General features: G+C 39.2%; 1 protein-coding gene across 2 annotated transcripts in view; it reads right to left on the bottom strand.

The window, feature by feature from the left end:
- Positions 1 to 27,396, bottom strand: part of Top6bl (TOP6B like initiator of meiotic double strand breaks) — an 87,546-nt gene that overhangs the window by 31,995 nt on the left and 28,155 nt on the right. For both annotated transcript variants that reach the window (XM_048458527.3, XM_085693492.2), the window contains exons 4-8: positions 23,464 to 23,573; positions 5,653 to 5,736; positions 2,452 to 2,507; positions 2,064 to 2,135; positions 1,335 to 1,506 (exon numbers count right to left, since the gene is read on the bottom strand). In XM_048458527.3, the coding sequence (XP_048314484.3) occupies positions 1,335 to 1,506; positions 2,064 to 2,135; positions 2,452 to 2,507; positions 5,653 to 5,736; positions 23,464 to 23,573 (494 nt within the window). The remainder of the gene's footprint in view (positions 1 to 1,334; positions 1,507 to 2,063; positions 2,136 to 2,451; positions 2,508 to 5,652; positions 5,737 to 23,463; positions 23,574 to 27,396) is intronic.

Genomic DNA, 27,396 nt, shown 5'->3' with positions numbered 1-27,396 from the left:
ACATAGAGAAACGTTGTCTCTCTCTCTCTCTCTCTCTCTCTCTCTCTCTCTCTCTCTATATATATATATATATATATATATATATATATATAATATTTAATATATTTATAATATAATATTTAATATAAATATAAATAATATATTTATCTATATATTTATTTATATATATTTATGTCTCTCTCTCTATAATATATATATAATTGACCCAACCCACTTGTCTAGTCACTGAAAGCATGTAATGTCTAATGGTCCCAGTTTGACTGTGCACATGGAAGGTAACCTGAGGAGCTATACACCACCAGAAAATTGAAGTCATTCATGCCTACACAACACACACACACACATTTATTTTGTATGGTGCTGCAACATGATATGGTCATCTACAAAATTCCCACTGTTACAAAAACAAAAACTTAAAACTCATGATACTTTAATTAAGTTTACAACTTTGTGCTGGGCCACATTTGTAGCTATCCCAGGTCACATGACATCACAGTCACGGGTTGTACATCCCTGTGTGAGGAGCTTCACATGGACTATAGTTCTCCACCACAACAGGAGAAAAATCAATCCACGAGATGCTCTCATTTTTGCTTTAAAGCTGAGGAAGCAGAGTTAGGCTGTTTAAATCAGCTGCTTCTGTCACACAGCATTTATACCCGTGTCCCAGTGTCAACAAGGCACATAGAATATTTACTCATGGGATAAACCAGGGGTGGTAGCTCACATCTACAATCTTAGCACTTGGGAGACGGAGGCATTAGGATCATAAGTCTAAGAACATCTAACAGTAAGGAGTTTGAATTCAGCCTGGAATATAAAAGAGATTGTCTTAAAAACAAACCAACAAAACCACTCCTTCCCCAGGCTCTCCCAACTTCAGTAATGAATACTGGTTTTCTTATGTGAAGTTCTTCAGGTGTTAACTTTTGCCTAAACACATAGTTTTAACTCAGGACTTACTAGCTCTTATTCCACTTCACTCACTTATTTAGTAATTACTACCTTTTCTCCTAGAGCACTCTGAACGTGCTGTGTGAGTTACTCTTGTCAACCATAGGAAATGCAGATCACATTCCTTAGTAAGGTATGCAAACTCTACCACCCTCAACCCCAACCATTTTTTCTGGTCTCATGTCTACCTTTCACTATCTGTTGTAGTCGACTGTTCTTTGGCAAATACTTCAAGCCTAACATTCACACTGGGTTATACTTTTATACAAATCATACAGAGTTACAGATAAATAATTCATATTAAGACTTGCCTAAAATTAGAATTAAAAAATTCATCTTCAAAGGCAATTGGATAGAACCTGTCAAAAGGATATGGAAACCGAAGAAATCCTATCCCGTTGGCTTGGGCACAGAGCAGCAGCTGGAGTCAGCGCCAGTTTTCCCAACAGGCCCACATCAGCCATGCCATCAGGGATGGACAGTAGAGCTGGATGCCCTAGCACAGGGTGGATTCTGCTGCAGTGCGATTCAGCTGAATTCAGTTTTGGCTTACTATTAAAAAACATACAAGGCAAATTTGACTTTTTTCTTCAAGAAGTTATTTAATGGGCATTTAAAATTCCTTAACTGCTCAGGATATACATAGCCCTATGGCCTGCCATGTCATCTTATCTGCATAAGATCAGAAAAATTAGCATTCCAAAGACTATTATCATGGCTCCTGTTTATGTTATCTCTCATGATAGTTGCTTATTCTCAAATTGTATTTTCTCCAATACAATTATACTCTACGGTGCCAAGCATGTGTTTCCAAAAGCATTCAAAGACCAGCATTGTGTGGGGATTGTGAGCAAATGGTCTAAAACTGACCCCATGACACCCGAGAGTCTTCTTCCCTCTGCACAGGCCTGAGATCGCTGTTAAATCAGAACAATGAGAAAAATTAAACTCTCATCCTCTCCAACAAAGAAGGCGGTTGATTTGTTTCCCCCCACAGTTCTCTTCTAAACAAAAGAAATACAAGCAAAGAAGAGAGAAGAGGAGGGGAATTGCAGGAGAGGAGGAGAGAGAAGAAAGGAAAAGGCATGGAGATCATTTCCAGCTTCTACCTCACATAATGCTGAACGCCCACAACAAGGGTGATGCCATTGGAGAGTCTCAAAAGAGGCTCGTTCTCTGCCCTGCAAAACAAAAGAAAAAAAAAGTCATCTTTCAAATTAGTCTCTAGTTGGCTCATGACACTAACACCCAGAGATCACTGGAATTCAGCAACCAAAAACCAAAAGGAAAACCACAACTTTTATGCTCATTCCCCCCAGTGAAAAGGAGAAACATGAAAGGGACGAACATATTTATTTGTTAAAAACTAAGAATATGTGAGGGTCTCAGGATTAGTCTCAAGGAGATTTTGGACTAAGAAATCAAACTGTAAACCTGCTAGAAGCACAGGGCAATCATGCTTAAAAGTCATTCAGAGCCATAAAATCGTTTACAGACCCAAAGATCTCTGCAGAGAGGATCCCATTCACCATTAAACTGAAATTAAACTTGAGCTGCAAAACAAAAAATGAAGGGTAAGATTTCATCCTAGTCAAGGTTGAGATTTAAAAACATCCACACAGAGAAGTAGAAACTACCAGAGAAGTGTTGTTGCTCAAACACCCAAACCTGCAGAACCAGAAGAGGCCTCAGTGGAGTGCAGGGATCCCAGGGAACCACCAGAAAAGGATTTAAAACCTCCCCTCCTGCACAGACCAGACCCCCTGCTAACACTGAGGCTCAGAAACCAATGCCCCTCACCCTGGCCCCCACAGCACCACACAGAACCTGCTGGAGTCAGAGGAAATCTGAGTGCTTCCTTTTCAGTTCAGCACAGCTGGGCAAGCAGTTTGCTCCACAGAGAAAGACTCTTACTTCTTACTTTCTGCTGGTTCTTACTCTGCATGTATATCTTGGGACTGTTTTGCTTTTGTTTGTATTGTTCAGTTTGGTTTTACAATTGTTTATGCTTCTCACCCAGCTTGCTCCAGGACATACTTTACTGTGTTCTTCGCCGGTATCTCTTATGCTCCCCCGACCCCCATCCTGCACCATTTCTCTTCCTTTTTCTCTCATCCTCACCCTCTCCTTGTACATCTTAACTGTAATCTTCCAGATATAAAAATTCCAACTTCCCCCTCCCAGCTACTTTATCTGCATCAGTTATTTTCAAAATCTCATCCTTACTTCTTATCTTTACCCACTCTCCTTCTCTCCCACTTCTAATCTTTTGCAAATCGACTTTAAAAATTTTGAATTATCTGTATATATTCATTTTGGTGCAGTGCCACCAGAGGCCAGAGAGGGTGTCAGATCCCCTGGAGCTAGAGTTACAAATAGTTATGAGTCACCTGATATGAGTGCTAGGAACTGAACTCAGGTCCTCTTGCAAAAGCACATACTGCTCATAATTTTACAAAATATCAGAAGTGGTAGGGAAGACAATGTGTGCTTAACCATGGAACAATCTCTCTTGCTCCCAACTCATTTTTCTGACTAAAATCTGAGTAGGTTTCCATACCATTCTTGGTTGTTTATCTCCAGCAATTATGAAGTAAGGGAATACTGTAGTTAATTGGCTAGAATGGCATTTGCATAGCAATATAAAACAGCTGAGCTGTGGTTGCTCTTCCAGTTAAAATCCTAAGAATACAGAATTTACGCCAGGTACCCTTGAGTTCCTGGACTGAGGTATTATTCTCTGAAGTATATATTGAACTCTATCACATCAGAGTCCTACTTGAAAATTGTGAACACTTCAACTGAAGCAATGTAGCTGATTAAAAATAAAAACAAGCAATGAAATAACACCAGATGATAAATCCTAATGCAGTAGCAAAGTAAATAGAAAAGACTAAGACATGATAACACCTCCAAAATTACTAATCCTATAAAATTCCATCTAAGGAAAGTGAGATAAATGAGTTCCTAGACAGAACTCATAAGAATGATCATAAGTGCTCAAAGACACAACAGATGAATGAAATCAGGAAGGCAATGTATGATATAAAAGAGGGAACCCACAAAAAGGCATACTCAAGAAAAACAAGCAGAAACACTAGAAAAAAACAAAGTAAGTTAAATAAAAGAACTATGGAAAGTCTCTTCAATACAATAAGTCATGGAGAGAACAAAATGTCTGTGCTTGAAGACAAAGTGGAGAAACTGGACCAATTCAATAAGGACAAAGATAAGTAAGAATAAAATACCATCAGACAGACAGACAAAAAGACACACAAATAAACACACACACACAAATAAACTACATCAGAATAATAGTTAAGCAAGAGAAAAATAGGAAAAACAAGTACTACAAAATTAATAAAATGATAGGAATCAATACACACCTTTCATTAGTAACTCTGAATATGAATGGTCTCAGTTTCCCCCCAAAGGAAAAGACCAGTAGATTGGACCAATAACTAGGAATCATTTGTTTGTTGGCTCCACAAACTTCACCTCAAAAAACAGCAACTTCACCCTTAAGTTGAAAGTCAGGTGTTCCAAGTAAATGCACCTAGGAAACAAGCAGGTGTTACCCTTCTAATATCTGACCAAACAGATTTCAAACAAAAATTAGTGAGAAAAAACACATGAGGTCACTAATTAGGGAAAAAAAAACTGTCAAGAGAATATAACATTTTAAACTTATATGCTCCAAATACAGGTGCACACAGTTTCATAAAACAAATGTAACTAGATGTAAAATCACAGATTAATAGTAGTGGGTACCTTTAAGACTCTTACCAATAGATAGGCAATCTAAGCAAAAGAATAGATAATCTGAACCAAATAACATCATAGATAATGAACTTAACAGAGATCTACAGAATATTCCATTCACTGACACAAAGTCTTAAATACAGGAAAACTGAGCTAATTCCTTGTGTTCTATCTGATCACAATGGACTAACACTACACCCCTACAACAGGGAAAACCCTAGAACACATAGACTCATGGAGAGCAAACAAAACACTACTAAATGATGAATGGCCTTACAAGAAGGAATTAAAGACGTTCCTCGAGACAAATGAAAATGAGCACAACATACTGAGATGAGTGGGACTGCAGTCCTAGAGAAGTTTAAAGCTCCACGCGACTATAGTAAGAAATCAGAATGATCTCAAGTGACTTAACAGGATGCGTTAGAAATCCAGACAAAGAACAAGTCCCAAGTCAACAGAAGGAAAGAAGTCACTTACAATCAGGGCAGACATTAACTACATGAAAATCAAAAAATATACATAGTTGGATTTTTGAGAAGATAAACAAGATGTATAGTCCTAGCCAAACTAACCAACAGAAAAGACTCAAATGGATAAGACTAGAGATAAAAAAGGAACCACTACAACAGATGGCTATGCAATTTAGAGAATCATTAGGTCTTATCTAAAAAAAAAAAAAGTATGTTCCTCTAAACTAGAAAATCTAAAGCTCATGATAAACCAAAATTAAACCAAGGTGGGCCTGGCATGGGGGTGCACACACTGATCCCATATTCAGAAGGCAAAAGCAGGCAGACCTTTGAGTTCTAGGCCAGCCTGGTCTCCACAGCAAAATCTAGACCAGCCAGGGCTACTAAGTGAGTTTCTTGTTTTGTTTTTGATTTAAAGAAACTATGGATAAATTGATACTATTTAAAGAATATATAACTTCACCTTGTGATGAACTATGATGATTTTTCGTAAAAAACGCTTTATAATCAGACAGTCTGTCATCAAACTTTGAGTAGTTTCATCAACCTGTAACAATAAACACAGCCTGTAACTACACATATGTAAACTCAATAGCACAAATAAGTTAAATAGGCATTTCTTCCTATAAGAGTAAATATTCAGGATATCCCAGCCCAAAACTCCAGTGGAAGCACCTGCTCCACCAGAGGCCAAGCTGGCAGCCAGAACCCTAGGCAAGTGCCCCCTCTACTTTCTCAGGGCCTGCCCAGCCCACCCAGAATTAGCCCTCCCCTCCTTGTTAACATATCCTGACCTCCAGAGGACCCTCAGCTGGACCAAAGGACACAATGGCTGCCAGAACTTCAGCCCCAATTCAGGTAGAAAATCCCTACTCGGCCAGAGGCCACCGCAGCCATCATAATTCCAGCCCCCAACTTGGATGGAGATTGACCTACTCAACCACAGGCCACTCCAGCCAGAAGACCAGAGAGGAAACAGAAACTAAGAGAACAAAACACCCATCCAACAAAGGCAAACTCAGAAATTGGTACCTAGACCTATAATCACCCCAAACCCAGATGCCTAGATGCCAGTGTAAGAACACAATTAACAACAGCCAGGGCATTATGCCACCACCAGAACCCTGTTACCGACTACAGCAAGCCCTGAGTATTCCAACACAGTCAAAGCACAAGGAAACAACATTAAAACCAACTTTACGGCCAAGTGGTGGTGATACACGCTTTAATCCCAGCACTCGGGAGGTAGAGGCAGGTGAATCTCTGTGGGTTCTAGGTCAGGCTGAGTACCAGGACAGGCTCCAAAGCTACAGAGAAACCCTGTCTTGAACTGCCCTGCCCAAACCTCAAAACAAAACAAAACAAAAACAGTTTAATGAAAATGATAAAGGTCCTTAAAGAAGAAATTAATAAATCTCTTTAAAAATCTAGGGAAAACCAAAAAATTAGAGGAAATGAATAAATCCCTTCAAGATAGTCAAGAATAAAACAGTTGAAGAAAACAAATAAAACTGTTTAAGACCTGAAACTGGAAATAGAAGCAATAAAGAAAATACAGGGAATTCTAGAAATGGAAAATCTAGATAAGTAAAGAGGAATTACAGACATCATCACCACAACAAACACCACCAACAGAATACAAGAGATGGAAGAGAGAGCTCAGTCATTGAAGATATAATAGAAGAAATAGATACCTCAATCAAATAAAATGCTAAATCTAAAAAAATCCTGACATAAAAATTCCAGGAAATCTGGGACACTATGAAAAGACTAAACGCAAGAATAGTAGGAATAGAAGAGAAAAATTCCAGCTCAAAGGCCAAGAAAATATTTTTAATTAAATCATAAAAGAAAATTTTCCTAAGGAAGGACATGCTTATAAAAGTACAAGAAGCTTACAGAACACCAAATTGATTGGACCAAAAAAGAAAATTCCCCCTTGCTACATAATAATCAAAACACTAAACATATAGAACAAAGAAAGAGTATTAAAATCTGCAAGGGAAAAGGCCAAGTAACATATAAGGGCAAACCTATTAGTATTATCCTGACTTCTCAATGGAGACTCTAAACTAAGAGCTAGAAGGGCCTGGGCAGATGTCCTGCAGACTCGAAGAGACTACAGATACCAGCCCAAACTACTATATGCAGAAAAACTTCCAGTCACCACAGATGAAGAGAACAAGACGTTCTATGATACAGTCAAATTTAAACGATATCTATTCACAAATCCAGCTTTATATAAGGTACTAGAAGGAAAACTTGGGCCCAAGGAGGTTAACCACAACCATGAAAACACAGGAAATAAATAATCTTACGCCAGCAAAACCAAAATGATGTGGGAAGGCCTTCTGTATATGTGTTGCTTTTATTGGTTAATGAATAAAGAAACTGCTTTGAGCCTCTGGCAGGACAGAACAGATCTAGGCAGGGAAAACTGACCTGAAGGCTGGGAGAAAGAAGGTGGGGTCAGAGAGAAACCTTGTATCCCCGCCGAGAAAGATGCCGGATGGAAACTTGCCAGTAAGTCACAGCCACTTGGCAATACACAGGTTAATAGAAATGGGTTAAATTAAGATGTAAAGGCTATTCAATAAGAAGCTAGAGCTAAAAGGCCAAGCAGTGATTTAATTAATACAGTTTCTGAGTGATTATTTCGGGAGTCTGGGCAGCCAGGAACAAACAAGCATTTTCCTACAACACCAAAAGAAGGGAAACGTATGCGCTTGTGCACACACACACACACACACACACACACACACACACACACATACACACACACAAACATACACACAAACACCACCATTCCACTATCAACGAAATAACAGAAATTAACAATCATCATTGATTATTGATATCTCTCAGTATCAATGAACTCAATTCTGTAGCACAAAAATAAAAACCCAGAGACAAATATTGGGGTTCATGCTGAAGATCAGAAGAGTAAAGCAGCCAACTACTAGAGAGACCTATTACCTCTACCAGATCTTCAGATTGAAAGGGCGAGAGTCTGTCTCCACGAATCCTCAGACTCCACACTACACTGAGTTCCTGCCTCTCCCCCTTTATATTCCTCTCTGCGCCCAGCCATATCATTCCTGTCTGCACCTCCTTAGTACTGGGAGTGTGTGATTTCCGAACACTGGGATTAAAGGTGTGAACCCACCACCACCTGGATCTGTTTCTAGATCCATCTTGGATAGTGCAGGGTAGTCTTGAACTCATAGAGATCCGTCTGCTTCTGTCTCCTGAGTCACCACTCCCTGGCCTGTATGACTGCTTTGCCCTCTGATCTTTAGGCAAGCTTTATTTATTAAAACACAAATAATATACCACCACACAATTCCCCAATAAAAAGACATAGACTAACAGAATGGATGTGAAAACAGGATCCATCTTGCATACAAGAAACACAACTCGACATCAAGGATAGACATTACTGATGTGGTATTCCCCTCGTATGCCATGAATACCATTGGTTAATAAAGAAGCTGTTTTGGGCCTATGATAGGGTAGAGCAGAGCTAGGTGAGGAAAACTAAACTGAATGCTGGGAGAAAGGAGGCAGAGTAAGGGAGAAGCCATGGAGCTGCGACCAGAGACACATATGCTGAAACCTTGCTGGTAGGCCACAAGCCTCATGGTAAAATATAAAATAATGGAAATGGGTTAATTTCGGGAGTCTGGGCAGCTGGGAAACAAACAAGCAGCTTCCTATAACACATTACCTCAGAGGAAAGGGTTAGAAAAATATTTTCCAAGCAAATGGAAGCAAGTTGGTTTAGTCATTCTAGTATCTAACAAAATAGACTTCAAACCAAAATTAATCAAAGAGAAGAGGAAGGAAAAGTCTACCAAAATGATCTTTCAATTCTTAACATCTGTGTCCCAAATGCAAGGGCACCCACATTTGTAAAGAAAACACCACTAAGGTTTAAATCACACAAAGGCCCTCACACATTGAGAATGGGAGACTTCAACACCCCATTCTCACCAATGAACAGATCATCCAGACAAAAACGAAACAGAGAAATAATGGAGCTAACAGAAGTTATGAACTAAATGGGTCTACCAGACTCTACAGAATATGTCACCCAAATACAAAAGAACACACCTTCTTCTCATCGCCTCATGGAACATTCTCCAAAATTGACCACATATTTGGTCACAAAGCAAAATTACAAGAAAACTGAAATATCTCCCTGCATCCCATCAGACTACCATAGATTAAAGCTGTATTCTAACAACCACAAAAACAACAGGAAGTCCACAAATCATGGAAACTGAACAACTCTCTACTAAATGACTACTGGGTCAAGGAAGAGAGAGAGAGAGAGAGAGAGAGAGAGAGAGAGAGAGAGAGAGAGAGAGAGAGAGAAAGGGAGCGAGGGAGGGAAGGAGAGAGAAAAGAAAAGAAAAGGAAAGGAAAGAAAAGAAAAGGAAAGAAAAGAAAGAAATTAAAGACTTCCTAGAATTCAATTAAAACTTTTTTTAAAAAATTTTTTTATTTATTATGTACACAGTGTTCTGTCTCCATGTATACCTGCATGCCAGAAGAGGGCACCAGATTTTATTGTAGATGGCTGTGAGCCACCATGTGGTTGCTGGAACTTGAACTCAGGACCTCTGGAAGAGCGGTCAGAGTTCTTAACTTCTGAGCCATCTCTCCAGCCCTCAATGAAAACTAATACACAAAATAGCCAAACTTACAGGAGACAATGAAAGCGGTACTAAGAGGAAAGTTCGTAGCATTAAGTGCCTACATAAAGAAACTGGAGCAATCTCATACTAGCAATTTAACAGCTCACCTGAAAGTGCTATGAAAAAAGTAAGCATACCCAAGAGTAGATGGCAGAAAATAATCAAACTGAGGACTGAAATCAATAAAATAGAAACAAAGAGAACAGTACAAAGAATCAATGAAGCAAAGAGTTGGTTCTTTGAGAAAATCAACAAGACAGACAAACCCTTATCCAAACTAACTAAAAGACAGAGACAGAATATCCAAATTAAGAAAATCAGAAATAAAAAGGGGACCATAGGGCTGGAGAGATGGCTCAGTGGTTAAGATCATTGCCTGCTCTTCCAAAGGTCCTGAGTTCAATTCCCAGCAACCACATGGTGGCTCACAACCATTTGTAATGAGGTCTGGTGCCCTCTTCTGGCCTGCAGACATACACACAGACAGAATATTGTATACATAATAAATAAATAAATATATTTTAAAAAATTATTTAAAAAAAGGGACCATAACAGCAGACCCTGAGGAAATCCAAAGAATCATCAGGTCATACTTTAAAAACCATACTCTAGAAGGTGGGGGTGGATTGGGAGGAGTAGAGGGAGGGGAAACCTGCAGTTGGGATGTAATGTATGAGAGAAGAATTAAAGTTTTTTTGAAAAAGGAAAAACAAAACAAAAAACCTGTTTTCCACAAAATTGGAAAATCTAAAAGAAATTGATAATTTTCTCAATAGATACCATTTACCAAAGTTAAATCAAGATCATATAGATAATTTAAACAAACTTATAACCCCTAAGGAAATAAAAACAGTGATTGAAAGTTTCCCAACCAAAAAACAAAGAAAGAGAATTACAGACCAATTTTCCTCATGAACATTGATGTAAAAATACTCAATAAAATATTGCAAATCAAATCCAAGAACACATCAAAAAGATCATCCACTATGATCCAAGTGGGCTTTATCCCAGAGATGTAGGGATGGTTCAGTGTACAAAAGTCAATCAATGCAATCCATCATATAAACAAACTGAAAGAAAAAAAACCCACATGATCATCTCATTAGATGCTTAAAAAGCCTTTGACAAAATCCAACACTCCTTCATGATAAAAGTCCTGGAGAGATTAGGGATTAAAAGGACATACCTAAACATAATAAGGGCAATTTACAAGGAGCTGATCACCAACATCAAATCAAATGGAAAGAAATTCAAAGCAATTTCAATAAATCAGGGATAAACCAGACATGGCTGTCTACTCTCTCCATATATTTTCAACATAGTACTTGAAGTTCTAGCTAGAGCAATAAAACAACTGAAGGAGATCAAGGGGATACAAATTGGAAAGGAAGAAATAAAATTGCTTTTTGCAGATTACATACATAGATTACACACACACACGCACACACACACACACACACACACACATACATGTGTGTGTCATGGTTCGAATAGGTGTGGCCTCCCATAGACTCATGTGTTTGAATGCTTGGCCCATAGGTTATGGCACTATTAGGAGGTATGGACTTATTGGAGTAGGTGTGGCCTTGTTGGAGGAAGTGTGTCAATATGGAAGTGGGCTTTGAGGTCTCATATATGTTCAAGCCATGCCCAGTGTGGCAGTTCACTTCCTGTTGCCTGCATGCAGATCAAGATATAGAATACTCAGCTGTTTCTCCAGTACCATGTCTGCGTGAATGCTGCCTTGCTTCCTGTCATGATGATAATGAACTAAGCCTCTGAAACTGTAAGCGAGTCCCAATTAAATGTTTTCCTTTATAAGAGTTGCCATGGTCATGATATCTCTTCACAGCAATAGAAACCCTAAGACATAAGTGACCCCCAAAATTCTTTTTTTTAAAAAAATATTTATTTATTTATTATGTATACAATATTCTGTCTGTGTGTATGTCTGCAGGCCAGAAGACCTCATTACAGATGGTTGTGAGCCACCACGTGGTTGTCAGGAATTGAACTCAGGACCTTTGGAAGAGTAGGCAATGCTCTTAACCACTGAGCCATCTCTCCAGCACGACCCCAAAAATTCTACCAGGTAACTTCTACAGCTGACAAACACTTTTAGTGAAGTGGCTGGACACAAGATTAACTAAAAAAAAAAATCAGTAGCCTTCCTAAACACAAATGACAAAAGAACTGAGAAATCAGGGAAACAATACCCTTCACAATAACCATAAATAAAGTAAAATATCGTGGGGTAACTCTAACCAAGCAAGTGAAAGACTTGTGTGACAAGAACTTCAAGTCCTCTAAGAAACTGAAGAAAATCTTCCACACTCATCAATTAGACGGACTAACATAGTAAAATTGTCATCCTACCAAAAGCCATCTACAGGTTGAACACAATCCCCATCAAAATTCCAACCCAATTCTTTACAGACCTTGAAAGAATAATACTCAACTTCATATGAAAAAAAAAAACCAAAACCCAGAATAACTAAAACAATCCTTTACAATAAAAGAACTTCCAGAGGTATCACCATCCATGATTTCAAGCTATACTACAGGGCTATAACAATAAAAGCCATATAATATTAGCATGCAAACAGACAAGTTGGTCAATAAAATTGAATCAAAGACCCATATGTAAATCCACACACCCATGCACACCTGATTTTTGATAAAGAAGCCAGAAATACAAAATGGAAAAAGAAAGCATTTTCAACAAATGGTGCTGGTCTAACTGGTAGTCAGCATAAATAAAAATACAAATAGATCCACAGAAGAATGTAAATAGATCCATGTCTATAACCCTGTAAAAACTCAAGTCCAAGTGGATCAACATAAAACCAGATATACTGAACCTTATAGAAGAAAAACTGGGGAATAACCTTGAACACACTACCACAGGAGACAACTTCCTAAATAGAACAACAACTGTGAAGGCACTAAGATCAACAACTGTAAATGGGACTGAAATTGAAAAGCTTCTGTAAAGTAAAAGACACTATCAATAGATCAAAATGGGAGCCTACAGAATGGTAAAAGGTTTTCACCAACTCCACAAACAGTATACATAAAGAACTCAAGAAACTAGATGTCAAAAAAGCAAATAATCCAATTCAAAACTGGGGTACAAATCTAAACAGAGTTCTCAACAGAAGGATCTCAAATGGATGAGAAATAAAGAAATATTCAACATCCTTAACCGTTAGGGAAATACAAATCAAAACTACTGAGATTCCATCTTACACCTGTCAGATGGCTAAAATAAAAAACACAAGAGATGGCTCATGCTGGCAAGGATATGGAGCAAGGGAAATCACTCCTTTATTACTGGTGGGAGTGCAAACTTACACAGCCACTATGGAAATCAACATGGTGGTTCCTCAGAAAATTGGGAATGGATCTACCTCAAGACCCAGCCATATCACTCTTGGGCATATACCCAAAGCATGCTCCATCCTACCACAAGGACACTTGCTTGACTATGTTCATAGCAGTTTTATTTATAATAGCCAGAAACTGGAAAAAACCCTAGATGTCCCTCAAAGAATGAATAAAAAAAAGTGATAATTTACACAATGGAGTATTACTCAGCTGTTAAAAACAATGATATCGTGCTGGAGAGACGGCTCAGAGGTAAAGAGCATTGATTACTCTTCCAGAGGTCTTGAGTTCAACTTCCAACAACAACATGGTGGATCACAACCATCTATAATGAGGTCTGGTACCCTCTTCTGGTGTGCAGGCATAATGCAGACAGAACACTGTATACATAATAAATAAATAAATCTAAAAAAAACTCCAACGATATCATGAAATTTGCAGGCAAATGGATGGAACTAGGAAAAAAATCATCCTAAATGAGGTACTCAAGATCCAAAAAAGACAAACATGGTATGTATTCATTTATAAGTGGACTCTAGCTGTTAAGTAAAGGATAATCATGCTGCAATCCACAGACCCAGAGAGGCTAAATAACAAGGAGGGCTCAAAGGGGCCCCTGAGAAGGGGAAATAGAATAGACTTTTTAGGCAGACTGGAGGCAGGTGAGGATGGAAGGAGACAGGAGGGATCAGGCCTGTGGGGAGGAAGAGATGACTAGAACTGGGGGGGTGATATAGAAACCTAGTGGAAACTCCCTGAAACCTAGAGAGTGACCCTAGCGAAGCTCCTAGCAATGGGGAATACGGAGCCTAACCAGCCAGCTTCTATAATTAGGCAAGATTCTTGGCAGTGGAAGTGGGACATCAACACAGTCACAAAACCTTTGACGTACAATCTGTCCTGCCTGTAAGGTGTACAAGGGTAATGGTGGCACAGAACTTGGAGTGTCCAACCAGTGACTGGCACAACCTGACAGCCATGCTTGACACTGCCTGAATGGCCTAGAATCAGAGACTGGGCAGTACAGATATTCAAGATAGAACCAAACACTACTGGCAAAAAAGTCAATAAAATTATTTCTAATGATTTTCTGCTATACTCATAGATCAGTGCCTAGCCCAGTTGTCATCAGAGAGGTGTCATCCAGCAACTAATGAAAGCAGGTGCAGAGATTCACAGTCAAACATTAGGGAGAACAAGGGGAACGCCACAGAAGAGAGGGAGGAAGGATTATAGGAGCCAGAAGGGTCAAGGACATGTGAGAACACAACCCACAGAGTCAATTAATCAGGGTCAAGGTTCACAGGGACTCGTAGAGACAGAAGCAACAATCACTGACCCTGTATGGGTTTGAGCGAAGTCCTCTGCATATATGTTATGGTTATATAGCTTGGTGTTATTATGGGACTCCTAACAGTAGGTGAAGTGTTCTAATAGGCCCAGACATGGTAAATATGGCTCTGGCAGGCCTTACCTTTCTTTCTCTTCTGCCTTGCTAAACCATTAGATTACATTCCTAAAGCTAGCCACCAAAGTTCATTCCCTTATTTGGCTACTTTCTCCTCCTGAGGCTGACTACTAAGGTCCAGCTACCAAAGTACTGAAGCCCAGCAATCAAAAACCCCCTTTGGCTACTTGAATTAACATGCCCAATCAAAATTAACCAACTAATTTCCCTTTATGAACTGCCATCTGCTTATGGGCTGTGCAGTCTCTCTTCTGTCCAGAGTCCTTTGTCCCTCTGGGCAAACATCCCTTTCTCTTCTCCCTCATCCTATCTCCTGTCATTGTCTCTTATTCTCTGCCTTTTGTCCTTCTGGGGCAAATCTCCTTTGTGCTGAGAACTTGATCTTGGGGTGTCTTGTGCCTACATAGGCCCTTTCAGTGGGAGTGGGAGATGTCTTTGACTCTTTTGCCCACACTTGGGACCCCTTTCCTCCTACTGGGTTGTCTTGTTCAGCCTTGATATAAGGGTTTGTTCCTTGTCTTGTAACTTGTTATGTAATACTTGGTTGATATCTCTGGGAGGCCTGCTCTTTTTTGAAGGGAAACAGGAGGAAGAGGAGTGGATCTGGGGAAGAGGGAAAGGTGTGAGGAGGACTGGGAGGAGTGGAAGGAGAAACTGAGGTCAAGATGTAATACACAAGAGAAGAATTTTTAAAAAGTAAACATTAAGGATAGTTTTGGGATATCCATGGGGAAATGACTTGGAAAATGAGAAATGTACAAAAATGGAATATAGGGAATTGATACAGGTAGAAAACCTACTTCATGTAACTTCAAGAGACAAATGAATAAAATATTAATGTACACTCACAATGTCAAAACCACTTTTTGGAACATATCTGAAGTAATTAAGACTGGTGATGAGAAAAGTAATTCTGTCTTTGGTGTCTAATGTGCTTTGGGATAATCTGTATTAAGAAGCTGAAGGAAGGGCTGGGGAGATATGGGTAATCAGTAAACTTGGTGTCTTGTAAACATGAGGATGGATTTTCAATAGCAGTTTCCTGGAGACTGAGACTGCAAGGCATAAGATTGTACAGGAAGCTCCAGACAGCTCAAAATAGCTCCAGGAAGTCCCTGAAACTGACCAGATGCACTAGACTTCTTTCTCCCCCAAATAGACAAAGATAGTTGAGAGCCACTCTCAGACAACCCCAGCCACCTGGAAGAGTCTGAGACCAACCAAGCATCCTGCAAGAAACTGAAGCCAGGTGAACTGCCTGGGAGAGGTTTAGGATAACTGAGCCACCTGTTAAGCAACGACTGTGCAGTGAGTTCCAGGTTTCCAGCTTCTGTGAGGTGTCAACCATGCTGGGGTGGGCTTTGGTGATGCAGCTGTTTTGGGGTAATTTCTGTTCCTGTAAGTAACCCCTCACCCAGTACTAGGAAGTCTAGGATTTTTCACACTTATAGGCAGAGTTGATTAAATAGAAACTGCAGTTCTGCAGAATACATATTGTAGTCACATCCTTCATTTAAAATGCTTGTTAGAGCTGGATGACGGTGGCACACACCTTTAATCCCAGCACCCATGAGTCGGAGGCAGGAAGATCTCTGTGAGATTGGGGCCAGCCTAGTCTACAGAGCATGCTTCAGGACAGTCAGAGATACACAGGGAAACCCTGTCTCGAAAAAAAAAATGTTTAGTATAGAATGTTTAAGTGGTAGACAAGCAATTGTATTTTAAAATCATTTTCTGTACTTGACACTTCAAAAGCAAGTTCTTGAAACAGTTTCAAATCTTTGAACCTTGGTAATTACAGGGTGTATCACAAAGCAGGCTGATTACATCTAACAGTAAAGTAACTAAATAAGTAAAGAAAGTTCATCAAACAGATCTAAAAAAAGAGGCTACAATTAATGATGATGTCTACCATTTACTCAATACACGCTACAGGCCAAGAGTTAAGAGGAAGCAGGAATATTTCCACTTTATAAAGAAGATCATAAAACTCTAAGTTAATATATTTGTTGAAGTTCATAGGCAGACAAATGACATCACTGGGATTCAAACCTGTAACTGACTCCCTGCAGTCTGGCACCAAATGTAGCTCAAATTCTAATTATTCTTAATAATAAAAACCCAGAGTCAGATATTAGGGAGTGGAACCTGAGAGATTAGAGAACAGTCAGTCACTAGAGAGAGTTTTTTACCTCTACCAATGCTCAGACCAAGGGGCAATCCTGTCCTCAGACTGTATGCACAAACTGTACCTCCAGACTGCATCCTCAGACTGTATTGAGCTCCTGTCTCCTCCCTCCTTATATTCCTCGTTCTGCCCAGTCATAGCACTCCTGTTTCTACCTCCCTAGTGATGGGATTAAAGACATGGAATCCCAAGTGCTGGGATCACCTTTGTGTGAACTCTGTTTCTCTTTTAAACATATTCAATCTTGTGTAACCCATGGTAGCCTCTGTCTCCGGAGTCTTGGGATTAAAAATGAGTGCCACCACTGCCTGGCCTCCAGTAGCTTAGCTTTGCGCTCTGATTTTCAGGCAAGCTTTATTTGTTAAAAACACAAACAAAGTATCAGTCCATTTCCCCTTTTTTGTCTAAAATTTAAAAAAGGCTATAACTAATATAAGGAAAACTATATACAATAAATATAATAACCAAATATAATATATACAGGCAATAAGTACATCAACAATGTCTAGTCCATTTGCATTTGACAAATTCAGAGAAAATACTCCATTATATATCTTATCTTGGTAAGTCCAAGTGTTGTACCTAATTCACTTTTTACCCTAATTTGCATTACCATCCAAAACTATCTTTTAATATCTTTCAACTTTATACACTGTATACCTCTTTAATTAGATTCTTTTCTGAGTCTGGTAAACAAGGAAGACTATAACTATACCTACCTCTTCTTCAACTCCCTCAGAGACCCGAGAAAGAAATAATATTAACTGAGTAAGCAGGGAGTGCTAGCAAGCAACTTCCAAAAAATGTGAGAAATGACAGAAACAGCTGGCTGCCTGGACAATCTCCCAAGGTTCCTCTGCAATACTGAAGCATCCATCTTCAGCTTAAAGGCCTAGAATATTTGACAGATTTTTCTAGGAAGCAGAATTTTTAAAGCACTGTCCGCCTTGTCTGGACAAGGTTTTGTAGTCACTCTCTTTTGTGTCCTGATTGTCCAATTAGGACAGTATGCTGTCAGCAGTCAAGGCAAGGGCATTTTCTTGCCCAGTGGCTTACTTTTGCAACAAAGAAAGTAAACTCCGTGTGGAGTTTCTTCCATGCCCATTATCTTCTCTGAAGTAGATTGGTGCTGCCAGGAGCAGACATGTTTCATTGTCATAAAAAGAAGAACCTAGGTTATTAAAACACCTTAATTGCCATATTCTGTAGATCTCTGAAGTGTTTGAAGATGATGTATCTATCTATCTATCTATCTCTTTTTTAAAAAAATTTATTTATTAGTGATGTATAGTGTCCTGTCTGCATGTATCCCTGCCCACGAGAAGAGGGCACCAGATCTCATCACAGGTGGTTGTGAGCCACCATGTGGGTGCTGGGAATTGAACTCAGGTCCTCTGGAAGAGCAGCCAGTGCTCTCAACCTCTGAGCCATCTCTCCAGCCCCTATCTATCTCTTTTGACTTTGAAAACATACCTAATGGGACAAGTTTAATTGTAATAGGTGACTTCATTTCCTTATTATCCTAAACAGTTGGTAATTTGAATTGCATTGTTAAATGAGCTGTATAGGTACAATACCTTGAACGAGAGTAGAAATATATGTATATTATATTCTAACAAAATTAATCTCAAATTTGTATCAATATACATAATTTGTATACAATATACAAAGGTCTAATCTAATGTAAAATATTTTAGACTAATAGTTGCTTTTTAAAAGTAGACTCAATAATCTACCTTTTTATCTTATCATATCTATATCCTCCCTTTTTCCTTTCAGAGTAGATTCAATAATCTACCCTTTTCTCTTATCATATACTCCACTAATTTTTCATGAAAAATGACAAGCAATGCCTACATGTGACTACTTAATATTACATTTATTTATTCACTCACAAAACACTAATATAACTTATTTGCATATGTGGGTCTATAGAAATAAAACAACCTACAAATTAGAAAGGTTCATAGTTCTAGGAGAAATAAGTAACTCATATGACAACGTAAAAAGTTTCGTAATCTAAAGATAAACAAAACATGACCTGCATCTAAATCAGATTAAAACACCAAGGAAGTTCCATCAGGTTAGCAGAGAATAGTAGATTGTTACTTTTAAAAGCTGGTTGTAAGCGGGGTCGCTCTCTGCTGTCGTTGGTGAAAGATCCTAAGATGTGTAGAAAGTGAACTTGCTTTGAGCCAAAAAGTCATACACTGGGTAGCTTTGGGATAGATCATACCCTGAAACCAAAAGACTATTGCAAATTCCTTGAATATCTGGAATGAGACCCTCCACTCCAGGGTGACTACTCTGAGAAACCCCCAGTGATGGAGCAACTGGGCTTACTACAGGCCAGTGTGGCCAAGGCAGCTTGGTGAATGATTCTGAAAAGACATTTAATGTCCTGAAGATTTCTATGCCTGGAGATAAATATACTGTTCTGGTGAACACTGACGGAAAGAAGGATTTGCAGAGTTGTGCCAAGTTCATGTGTGAACTGAAAGTCATGATCCAGGAAAATGAGAAACAACTTGAAAAAGTGAAGAATATAATTCCTTCTAATCAGATGGCCATAAATCTTCTCAGAAATCAAGTTAGACAAGAAATATCCCCATTATCCTAATCAGGAGGAGACAAGAACAGAGAGATAATAAAGCCTTTTACACATGTGTGTCAGAACCCCAGGTCTGTCAGAAGCGGTGACATTACTTAAAGGCCATTATGAAAAACAAATAATTCCAGTCCTGGGGAACAGAAACCAATGTTTAGCATAGTAGCACACTTCTGTAATCCCAATGCTGGGAAGGTGGGGGCAAGAGGATCCGAAGTTTAAGATCATCCTCAAAATTGAGGCCAGTTTGTGCTACATGAGACTATATATATGTGTGTGTGTGTGTGTGTGTGTGTGTGTGTGTGTGTGTGTGTGTACACAGGCTCCAAGGCCACAGAGAAACCCTGTCTCAAAAAACCAAAAGGAAAAAAAAGTTCTTTACTGGCATATATTAATTATTCATACTGATGGGTTTCCCTAGGACATCTTCATATAGGTACATGGTGTATCTTGATCATAGTCATCTCCATTACCATCTCTTCTCTTCCTTTGAGTCCCTTCCCTTTTCCATCCTTCTTCCCTCCCCTAGTCCCCCTTCAATGTTCATGTCTTTTAAAAAAAAAGTGAACCAATGAGTTTATAACAGTTATATAAAGAAACATGAGAACATACCAGTGGATCTACAACTAAAGAACATGTTTCTCTCACTTACCCAGCCACCATTAACTGCTTACAGATCCTTGGGGAGGGGTGGGACTTCGTGTGCCCTATTTAGAAGTTTGTTTATTTATTTATTTGGTTTTGTGTCTGTTTATTTTGGTTTGGTTTTTTTAAAATTTTTATTGAGCTCTACATTTTTCTCTGCTCCCCTCCCTGCCTCTTCCCTCCTCCCCCAAGGTCCCCAAGCTCCCAATTTACTCAGGATATCTTGTCTTTTTCTACTTTTTACTTCCCATGTAGATTAGATCTATGTAAGTCTCTCTTAGTGTTTGGTTTTGGTTTTTGAGACAGGATTTCTCTGTGTAGCCCTAGCTGTCCTGGAACTCACTCTGTAGATCAGGCTGGCCTCAAACTCAGTGACCTGCCTGCCTCTGCCTCCCAAGTGCTGAGATTAAAGGTGTGCACCACCACGCCCAGCTAGAAGTTTATTTTCAAACATGAACTAATGCAGTCATATTTTGGACTATTTTCCAGAAGTATCAGTTTCTCTCTCTTCTCTCTCTTTTTGGTAGGTGTAGGTAAGATAGTCAGACAGACAAGATAGATGTAAAGGTATAAGTATACAGATGTTTGTGTATATGTGTTTGTACACATGCATATCTCCATCCATTTTATCATTTAGTATGATTGCAAAATAAGTATAAAACTGGATAAAGGGTTTTTTTGAGTCTGGATCTCTCTACATAGTCCTGGCAGTCGTAGAACTTACTACGTAGACCAGCTGGGCCTCAAAGTCACAGAGATCAGATCTGCTTGACTCTGCCTCCAAAGTTCTGGGATTAAGAACATACACCACCACTGCCGACTCTGGATACATTTCTTATTGGAAATCATACTGCTTTGGAAAGGGGTGTTACCCAGGGAGTCATATAAAGATCAAAGTCACTATCTCTTCTACACAAGGCAGTTCTCAGAGACTACTTTTCCTCATACAATCAAGTTAAATAAAACATTTCGTATAGTCTTTTCACAGATGTCTCAACTAGAGTTTGCTGGAAATCTTGCTACTTGACCCCCCATCCCCCCCCACACACCACACCACACCTAAAATCAAATCTTAGGCACTTTCCTATAACTGTCTTCACTTAAATATCTCTTAAATAGCTATAAGATACTAGAGATAAAGAGATGCAATGAAAATGAAGCGCACAGACCCCTCCGTACTTCAAAGCCTGACTTTCACATCCATGTACACGACCGAGGACCCAGGAGTGCAGTGACACAGACTGCTCATCCAGCATGCTTGAGGCCCTGGGCTCAACCCCAAGCATAGAACAGAACAGAAGAGCAAAACAGTTCTATTTGCCTATCAAGATGATCACACTAAACAACAACTCAGTCTTAATTCCCTGGCCTCTCAATGACTGTGACCTCAATTTCCACTAATTTTTAGCTATTTCCATAGTTATATCTTAGAACTTATTCCGGAAACTTTAAACCAGTGGTTCTCAGCCACCTTTCCTCATGTTGTGGTGACCCCAAGCGATGAAATTATTTCGTTCCTACATCCTAACTGTGATTTTGCTATTGTTATGAATTGTAATATAAGTATCTGACATGCTCTCCCTGTGAAAGAGTCATTTGACTCAAAGGGGTCACAACCTACAGGTTCAGAACCACGTTTTAAACCAAAATGCCTCACTCTAACTGGAAAAAATACACACCAATAATATTACCAGTGGCTTCCTTGATAAGGAAATTATATATACTCTAAATATTGTATATGTACTCTAAATATTTGATTTAATCATACTTTTATTTTCTTAGGGAAACAGTTTTGTAATAGAAAAAAAAAAAACTTTATTATCTAATTCTTCCAAGTGTTATAACCTCTTGTTCCAGCGTTCATCTGAACTAAATTCAAATCTGCTTTCCAATATCAAGACCTCTAGACCCGAATCTCTTGTGGTTGGGATTCCCTCAGTGCTTACCTTATTCTGGCGTATATCACAATGTTTTGTAATGTTTGCTGACATGTGTGTCTTTCCTTTATATTCCAAGTTCCTAATGATCAAATAACACCTCCAGAGGAATGTGTACCCATAAGACCTAGCTCAGTGTGACTAATATGAACAGACACTGCCTTCTAAGTGAATAAATATTGAACTAGCATTGACCTATATGAATCAGACAGTTTAAGTTCTAATTCTTTCACTTTCACATGACACCAGGAAAGTCAACCCAATTCTCTGCATCTAAATTCTGTCATCTGTAAAGTGGGGTGATAATCCTATTTCATAGATGTCAGAGACTTAAATATTTGTAAATGTCAGTCATGTGAGTTATTTGCTCAAACTGGCTGAATCACATGCTCTCAGTTCTTTGCACTGCTTTCCTCGGTTCACCGGAATCACCTTTTTATTGCTTCTTGGCATCAGCAGTTTCAGAGCTGACTAACCATTAATTGTTCCAGATTGTTTACTTTGCACTCCCCTAAAGAAGATAAGGCACAGTCAGGGTATCCTGAAGCTGTGCCTGCGCCTCCCAGGAGGCATTTGCAGTTATTCAAACACGGAAGGTGCTTCCTGGAAAATTTTGGTTTTTGTTTGTTTTTGGAACCAGTTCTTATACAGCTCCAGCCAGACTAGAATGTGCTATGCTGCTGAGGGTGCTGCTGAGGATGCCGTTGAACTGATCTCTTCCTGCTCCATCTTCCAAGGCCCTAGTTGCCATGGTGACTATTTTTAGACATAGCACCTTAAAGAGTCAGTGAAGGGATTTTTTTTTAAACAAATAAGAGACATCTCTCTATTACACACTGAGGAAAGGCCATGTAAGAACTGAGTGACAAGAAAACAGTCGGCAAGCCAGGAACAGGCTCTCCAGACAGCAATCCTGAAGGTACTCCACCCCCTCAGAACACCCTCTCTCCAGAACTCAGTTGATCCCAGCGTCTTAGTCTCCAGTGTACAGGGATTACAGACACAAACATTACACCTAACCCAAATGTCATCTTGGTCTTGGACTTTCAGCCTCCAGAACTGTGAGCAAATAGATCTTTGTTGCTTAAGCCACCTACCTCGTCTATGGTATTTTGTGTGGACGCCCAGACTAGTGAGTTCCCAAGGTCAATTAAATATAAGCCTCTCAGTAGGAACTAGACATTAGCATTTTGGGAGCTCCTAGGTCATCTAATGTCTACAAAGCATCTTTATTTTACTGTACCTTCAAACTACGATGGAACCAGGCTTTCTTTCCTGTAATTGTAATTGTGTAAAACTAAGTCAAATAATCAGAGTGTATAGAACCACAACAAAACTTGCCTTAAAAGTCATCTGGAAGGGTGTTACGCCTGATGTGTCTTGAGAATGGTCACCCTCCTCTGAAGCCGAAGTCAGCTTTGCAGAGAATCTGGGCAGCACAGGTTGTATTTCTATACAAGAAGAAATATCCACAAATCAGATCAGCAGGTTGGGTAAGCAACAGACTCCGTGATATATTTATTAAACTGAGGAGCCAAGAAGGCCTGCCTTCCTCTGATGAAAGATTACCAGCAAAATGTGAAATATGAGAACTGGCTATACATCAGCAAATTGTTTCAATATTTAGAATTACTTTCTAGAGGAAAGACACCTAATCTCTTATTTTTAATTTTTTAGATTTGTTAAATCAACCTAAAATTTCAGTTTCTACAAAGTCATGACTAGTGACAGACGTTCCAGCTGACAATGATAGTCCTGCATTTTTCAATAAATCGGTACATTATTTCATAAACACAAGTCCACTAAAGCAACTAAGTTAGAGCTAAAAACTGAAAAATTTGAGAATGACTGTTTCAGGCATGTGATTTTTAAAATATTGTAGTCCTTAAACTCAAATTCTCACCAGTTTTAAGAATTAAATGCTTGGCCAGGCAGTGATGGTGCCCACCTTTAATCCCAGCACTCGGGAGGCAGAGGCAGAGGCAGGCGGATCTCTGTGAGTTCGAGGCCAGCCTGGTCTACAAGAGCTAGTTCCAGGTCAGGCTCTAAAACTACAGAGAAACTCTGTCTCGAAAAACCAAAAAAAAAAAAAAAAAAAATAGAGTGAATTTGGATGTGTTGACCCAGAGCTAGCTTTCCACGAGGCACCTGTGAGTCATGGATTATCCACAACAAAGAGAACATCATAGTCTGTACCATCCCTCTTCTTTATTTCCTGTACCTGAATTACAAAATATAAAACAAAACAAAAAACAAACAAAAACTTTCCCATTCTATAAAATAAAAACTTCTTAGTGCAGGAACAGTAAAGAAACCACTGTAACAAGTTACTTCAACTTCAAAAGTCTAATAGCAATAAAAACACCTTGAAATAATAATACAAATATTCATACTCATACCTAATAGTGTTTTAACTATTAAAAAAGTATAAACTTTCCCAAGATAAAAATATAGATTCCCATCTTCATGAGTAACATTTTTCTTGTCATTGTGTTCTACAAATCTAATTCAGTCACAAAGCCCAGGATAACTTGGTAGCAAGGTCATGCTACAAGGAGCTTGGTGACCTTGATACTGAACCCAGATACTCCATGTCACTCTTCAGCTCACCATTGACCAACCGCCCTTTTCTGATTCAGTTGTTTTTCTGTGAAGTAAAGATCAACTGCTCCTGAGTTCTATGTCTTTTTAAATTAGTAAGAGAGTATAGTGATGAGAGAATTGTCAGTGCAAGACAAAAGGGGGTGTTGAGTGTCTCTGAATTCTTTAGAATAATCTTGATAACCATATAAAACAAACTGTGTACTTTAAAAAAGTCTACTCCAACCATCTCATTCTGCACAGCAAAAAAGAAATGAGCAAGCAAACAAGATATAGATTATATATAAAAAGGTGAAAGAATCAGAAGTATATTATTTCAAGATAAATTGAGCCTATGTTGAAATCTCATGTTCCTGTTCAAACATATATTATAGGACAAATATTTTGAAATTTAATAAAGACACATTCATGGTGGGGGAAGAGGAAAATGTAATAGACCATAAATGGAAAGACAAGAGGGCTACTTGCTGCTAAGCCCAACAACCTGAGTTCAATCACCAGGTCTCACATAGTGGAAAAAGAGAACTGACTCCTACAAGTTATCCTCTGACCTCCAAACTTGCACCAGGGATGAATAAGCACTGCCTACTCACCTGAGGGATGGCTAGAGCAAAGGAGAGGTGGTAGCCACATTACTGTGTGATGTAAGCAGTCACAGGACTCAGAATTACACAACTATCACATCCAGGAGCTTTGCATCTCATTACCCAGGTAAAGTACAGTTTAAGACATATGCCATACCAGGCTAGGGCTCAGCAACCCTGAGAACTTTTGACCTACCAGTTGACAACATGGGATGTATTCAAGCAAACAGATCAGGGGCAATTAACTCTAAATTACCAAGCAACGAAGCTTGATACCATCAAAACTATAACATGGCAAACAACAACACTTATACCTGAAGAGTTAGTAATTAGACATTTTAAAATAAATATCTATACCTTCAACAAAGAAAAAGAAGCCATGAAACAAGAACCCACTTGTTGTACGGAGACTGCTTGTTCGTTTCCTGGCTGCTTAGCCCAGAAATAATCATACAGAAACTGTATTAATTAAAACACTGAAAAAAAATAAAAAATAAAAAAATAAAACACTGCTTAGTCCATTAGCTCTAGCTTCTTATTGGCTAGCTCTTACATATTAATTTAACCCATTTCTATTAATCTGTGTATCACCATGTGGCTGTGGCTTATTGGGTAAAGTTCTGGCGTCTGTCTCCAGTGGTGCTACATGACTTCTCCCTGTCTCTGCCTCCTTTCTCCCAGCATTCAGTTTAGTTTTCCCTGCCTACCTAAATTCTGCCCTATAAAACAGGCCAAGGCAGTTTCTTTATTCACCAATGGTATTCATAGCATACAGAGGGGAATCCCACATCACCCACTGTAATAAGTTAAACCAAAAGTAATAGGGGAAGCCTTATTAAAAAATATTGGAATTTAAAGATATGATGTTTGAAATTAAACCCTTATAAATGGGGGTCTGACTGCTCTTGCAGAGGACCCAGGTTTGATTCCCAGCACCCACTTGGTGATTCACAACCATCTGTAATGAGATCTGGTGCCCTCTTCTGGCCTGCAGGCATATGTGCGGGCAGAACACTGTATGCATAATAAATGAGAGAGAGAGAGAGAGAGAGAGAGAGAGAGAGAGAGAGAAAGCAGGCTGAGCAAACCACCACAGGGTGTAGTGACATTTCAAATGTCTTTTAATAAATAAATACTGCTTGAAGATCTGAGAGTAAAACAGTCCCACTAGACAGCCTTACAGACCAGGTTATGGTAACACACATTTTTAATCCCAGTGGTGCATGCCTTTAATCCCAGCCTAGAGAGGAATATAAGACGAGGGGGGTGAGATAGCTCTCAGGCACTGAGATTCCTGAAGGTAGGATTGTCCTTTCAGACTGAGGTCAAGGTAAGAGTCAGTGGCTGGCTGTTTTGCTTTTTGGATCTTCAGGTTGTACCCCAATTTCTGACCCTGAGTTTTTGTTTGTTTTTGGTTTTTCAAGACAGGGTTTCTCTGTTGCTTTGGAGCTTGTCCTGGAACTAGCTCTTGTAGACCAGGCTGGCCTCAAACTCACAGAGATCTGCCTGCCTCGTCTCCTGAGTGCTGGGATTAAAGGCGTGTGCCACCACAGACGGCTTCCCTGAGCTTTTATTAATCATGCTTCAATGGGAAGAAAGCCAGTAAGTAGCACCCCTCCTTGGCCTTTGCCTCAGTTCCTGCCTCCAAGTTCCTGCCCGGTCTGAGTTCCTGTCCTAACTTCCTTTGATGATGAACAGCAATATGAAAGTGTAAACCAAATAAACCCTTTCTTCCCCAGCTTGCTTTTAGGTCATAGTGTTCCATCACAGAGATAGAAACCCTCTCTAAGGGGTAGAGAGATGGCTCAGTGGTTAAGAGCATTGGCTGCTCTTCCAGAGGTTCTGAAGTTCCATTCTCAGCAACCACATGGTGGCTCACAACCATCTCAGAGGGAACCTGATGCCCTCTTCTGGCATAAAGGCATATATGCAGATAGAACACTCATACATAAAATAAATTTTTTAAAAAACTAGCTAAGACATACCGTAATATGAGGAAATCCTGAAAAACCAAGCTTAGACAAGCACCAGACATAAAAGGCTATGCATCATACAATTCCATAATATTCAAAATAGGCATATCAATAGA

This window comes from Myodes glareolus, chromosome 7 (assembly GCF_982192425.1).
Source record: "Myodes glareolus chromosome 7, mMyoGla1.1, whole genome shotgun sequence".
Lineage (NCBI taxonomy): Eukaryota > Metazoa > Chordata > Mammalia > Rodentia > Cricetidae > Myodes > Myodes glareolus.
Note: the sequence above shows the minus strand (reverse complement) of the source record. Positions and strands in the feature narration are given on the sequence as shown.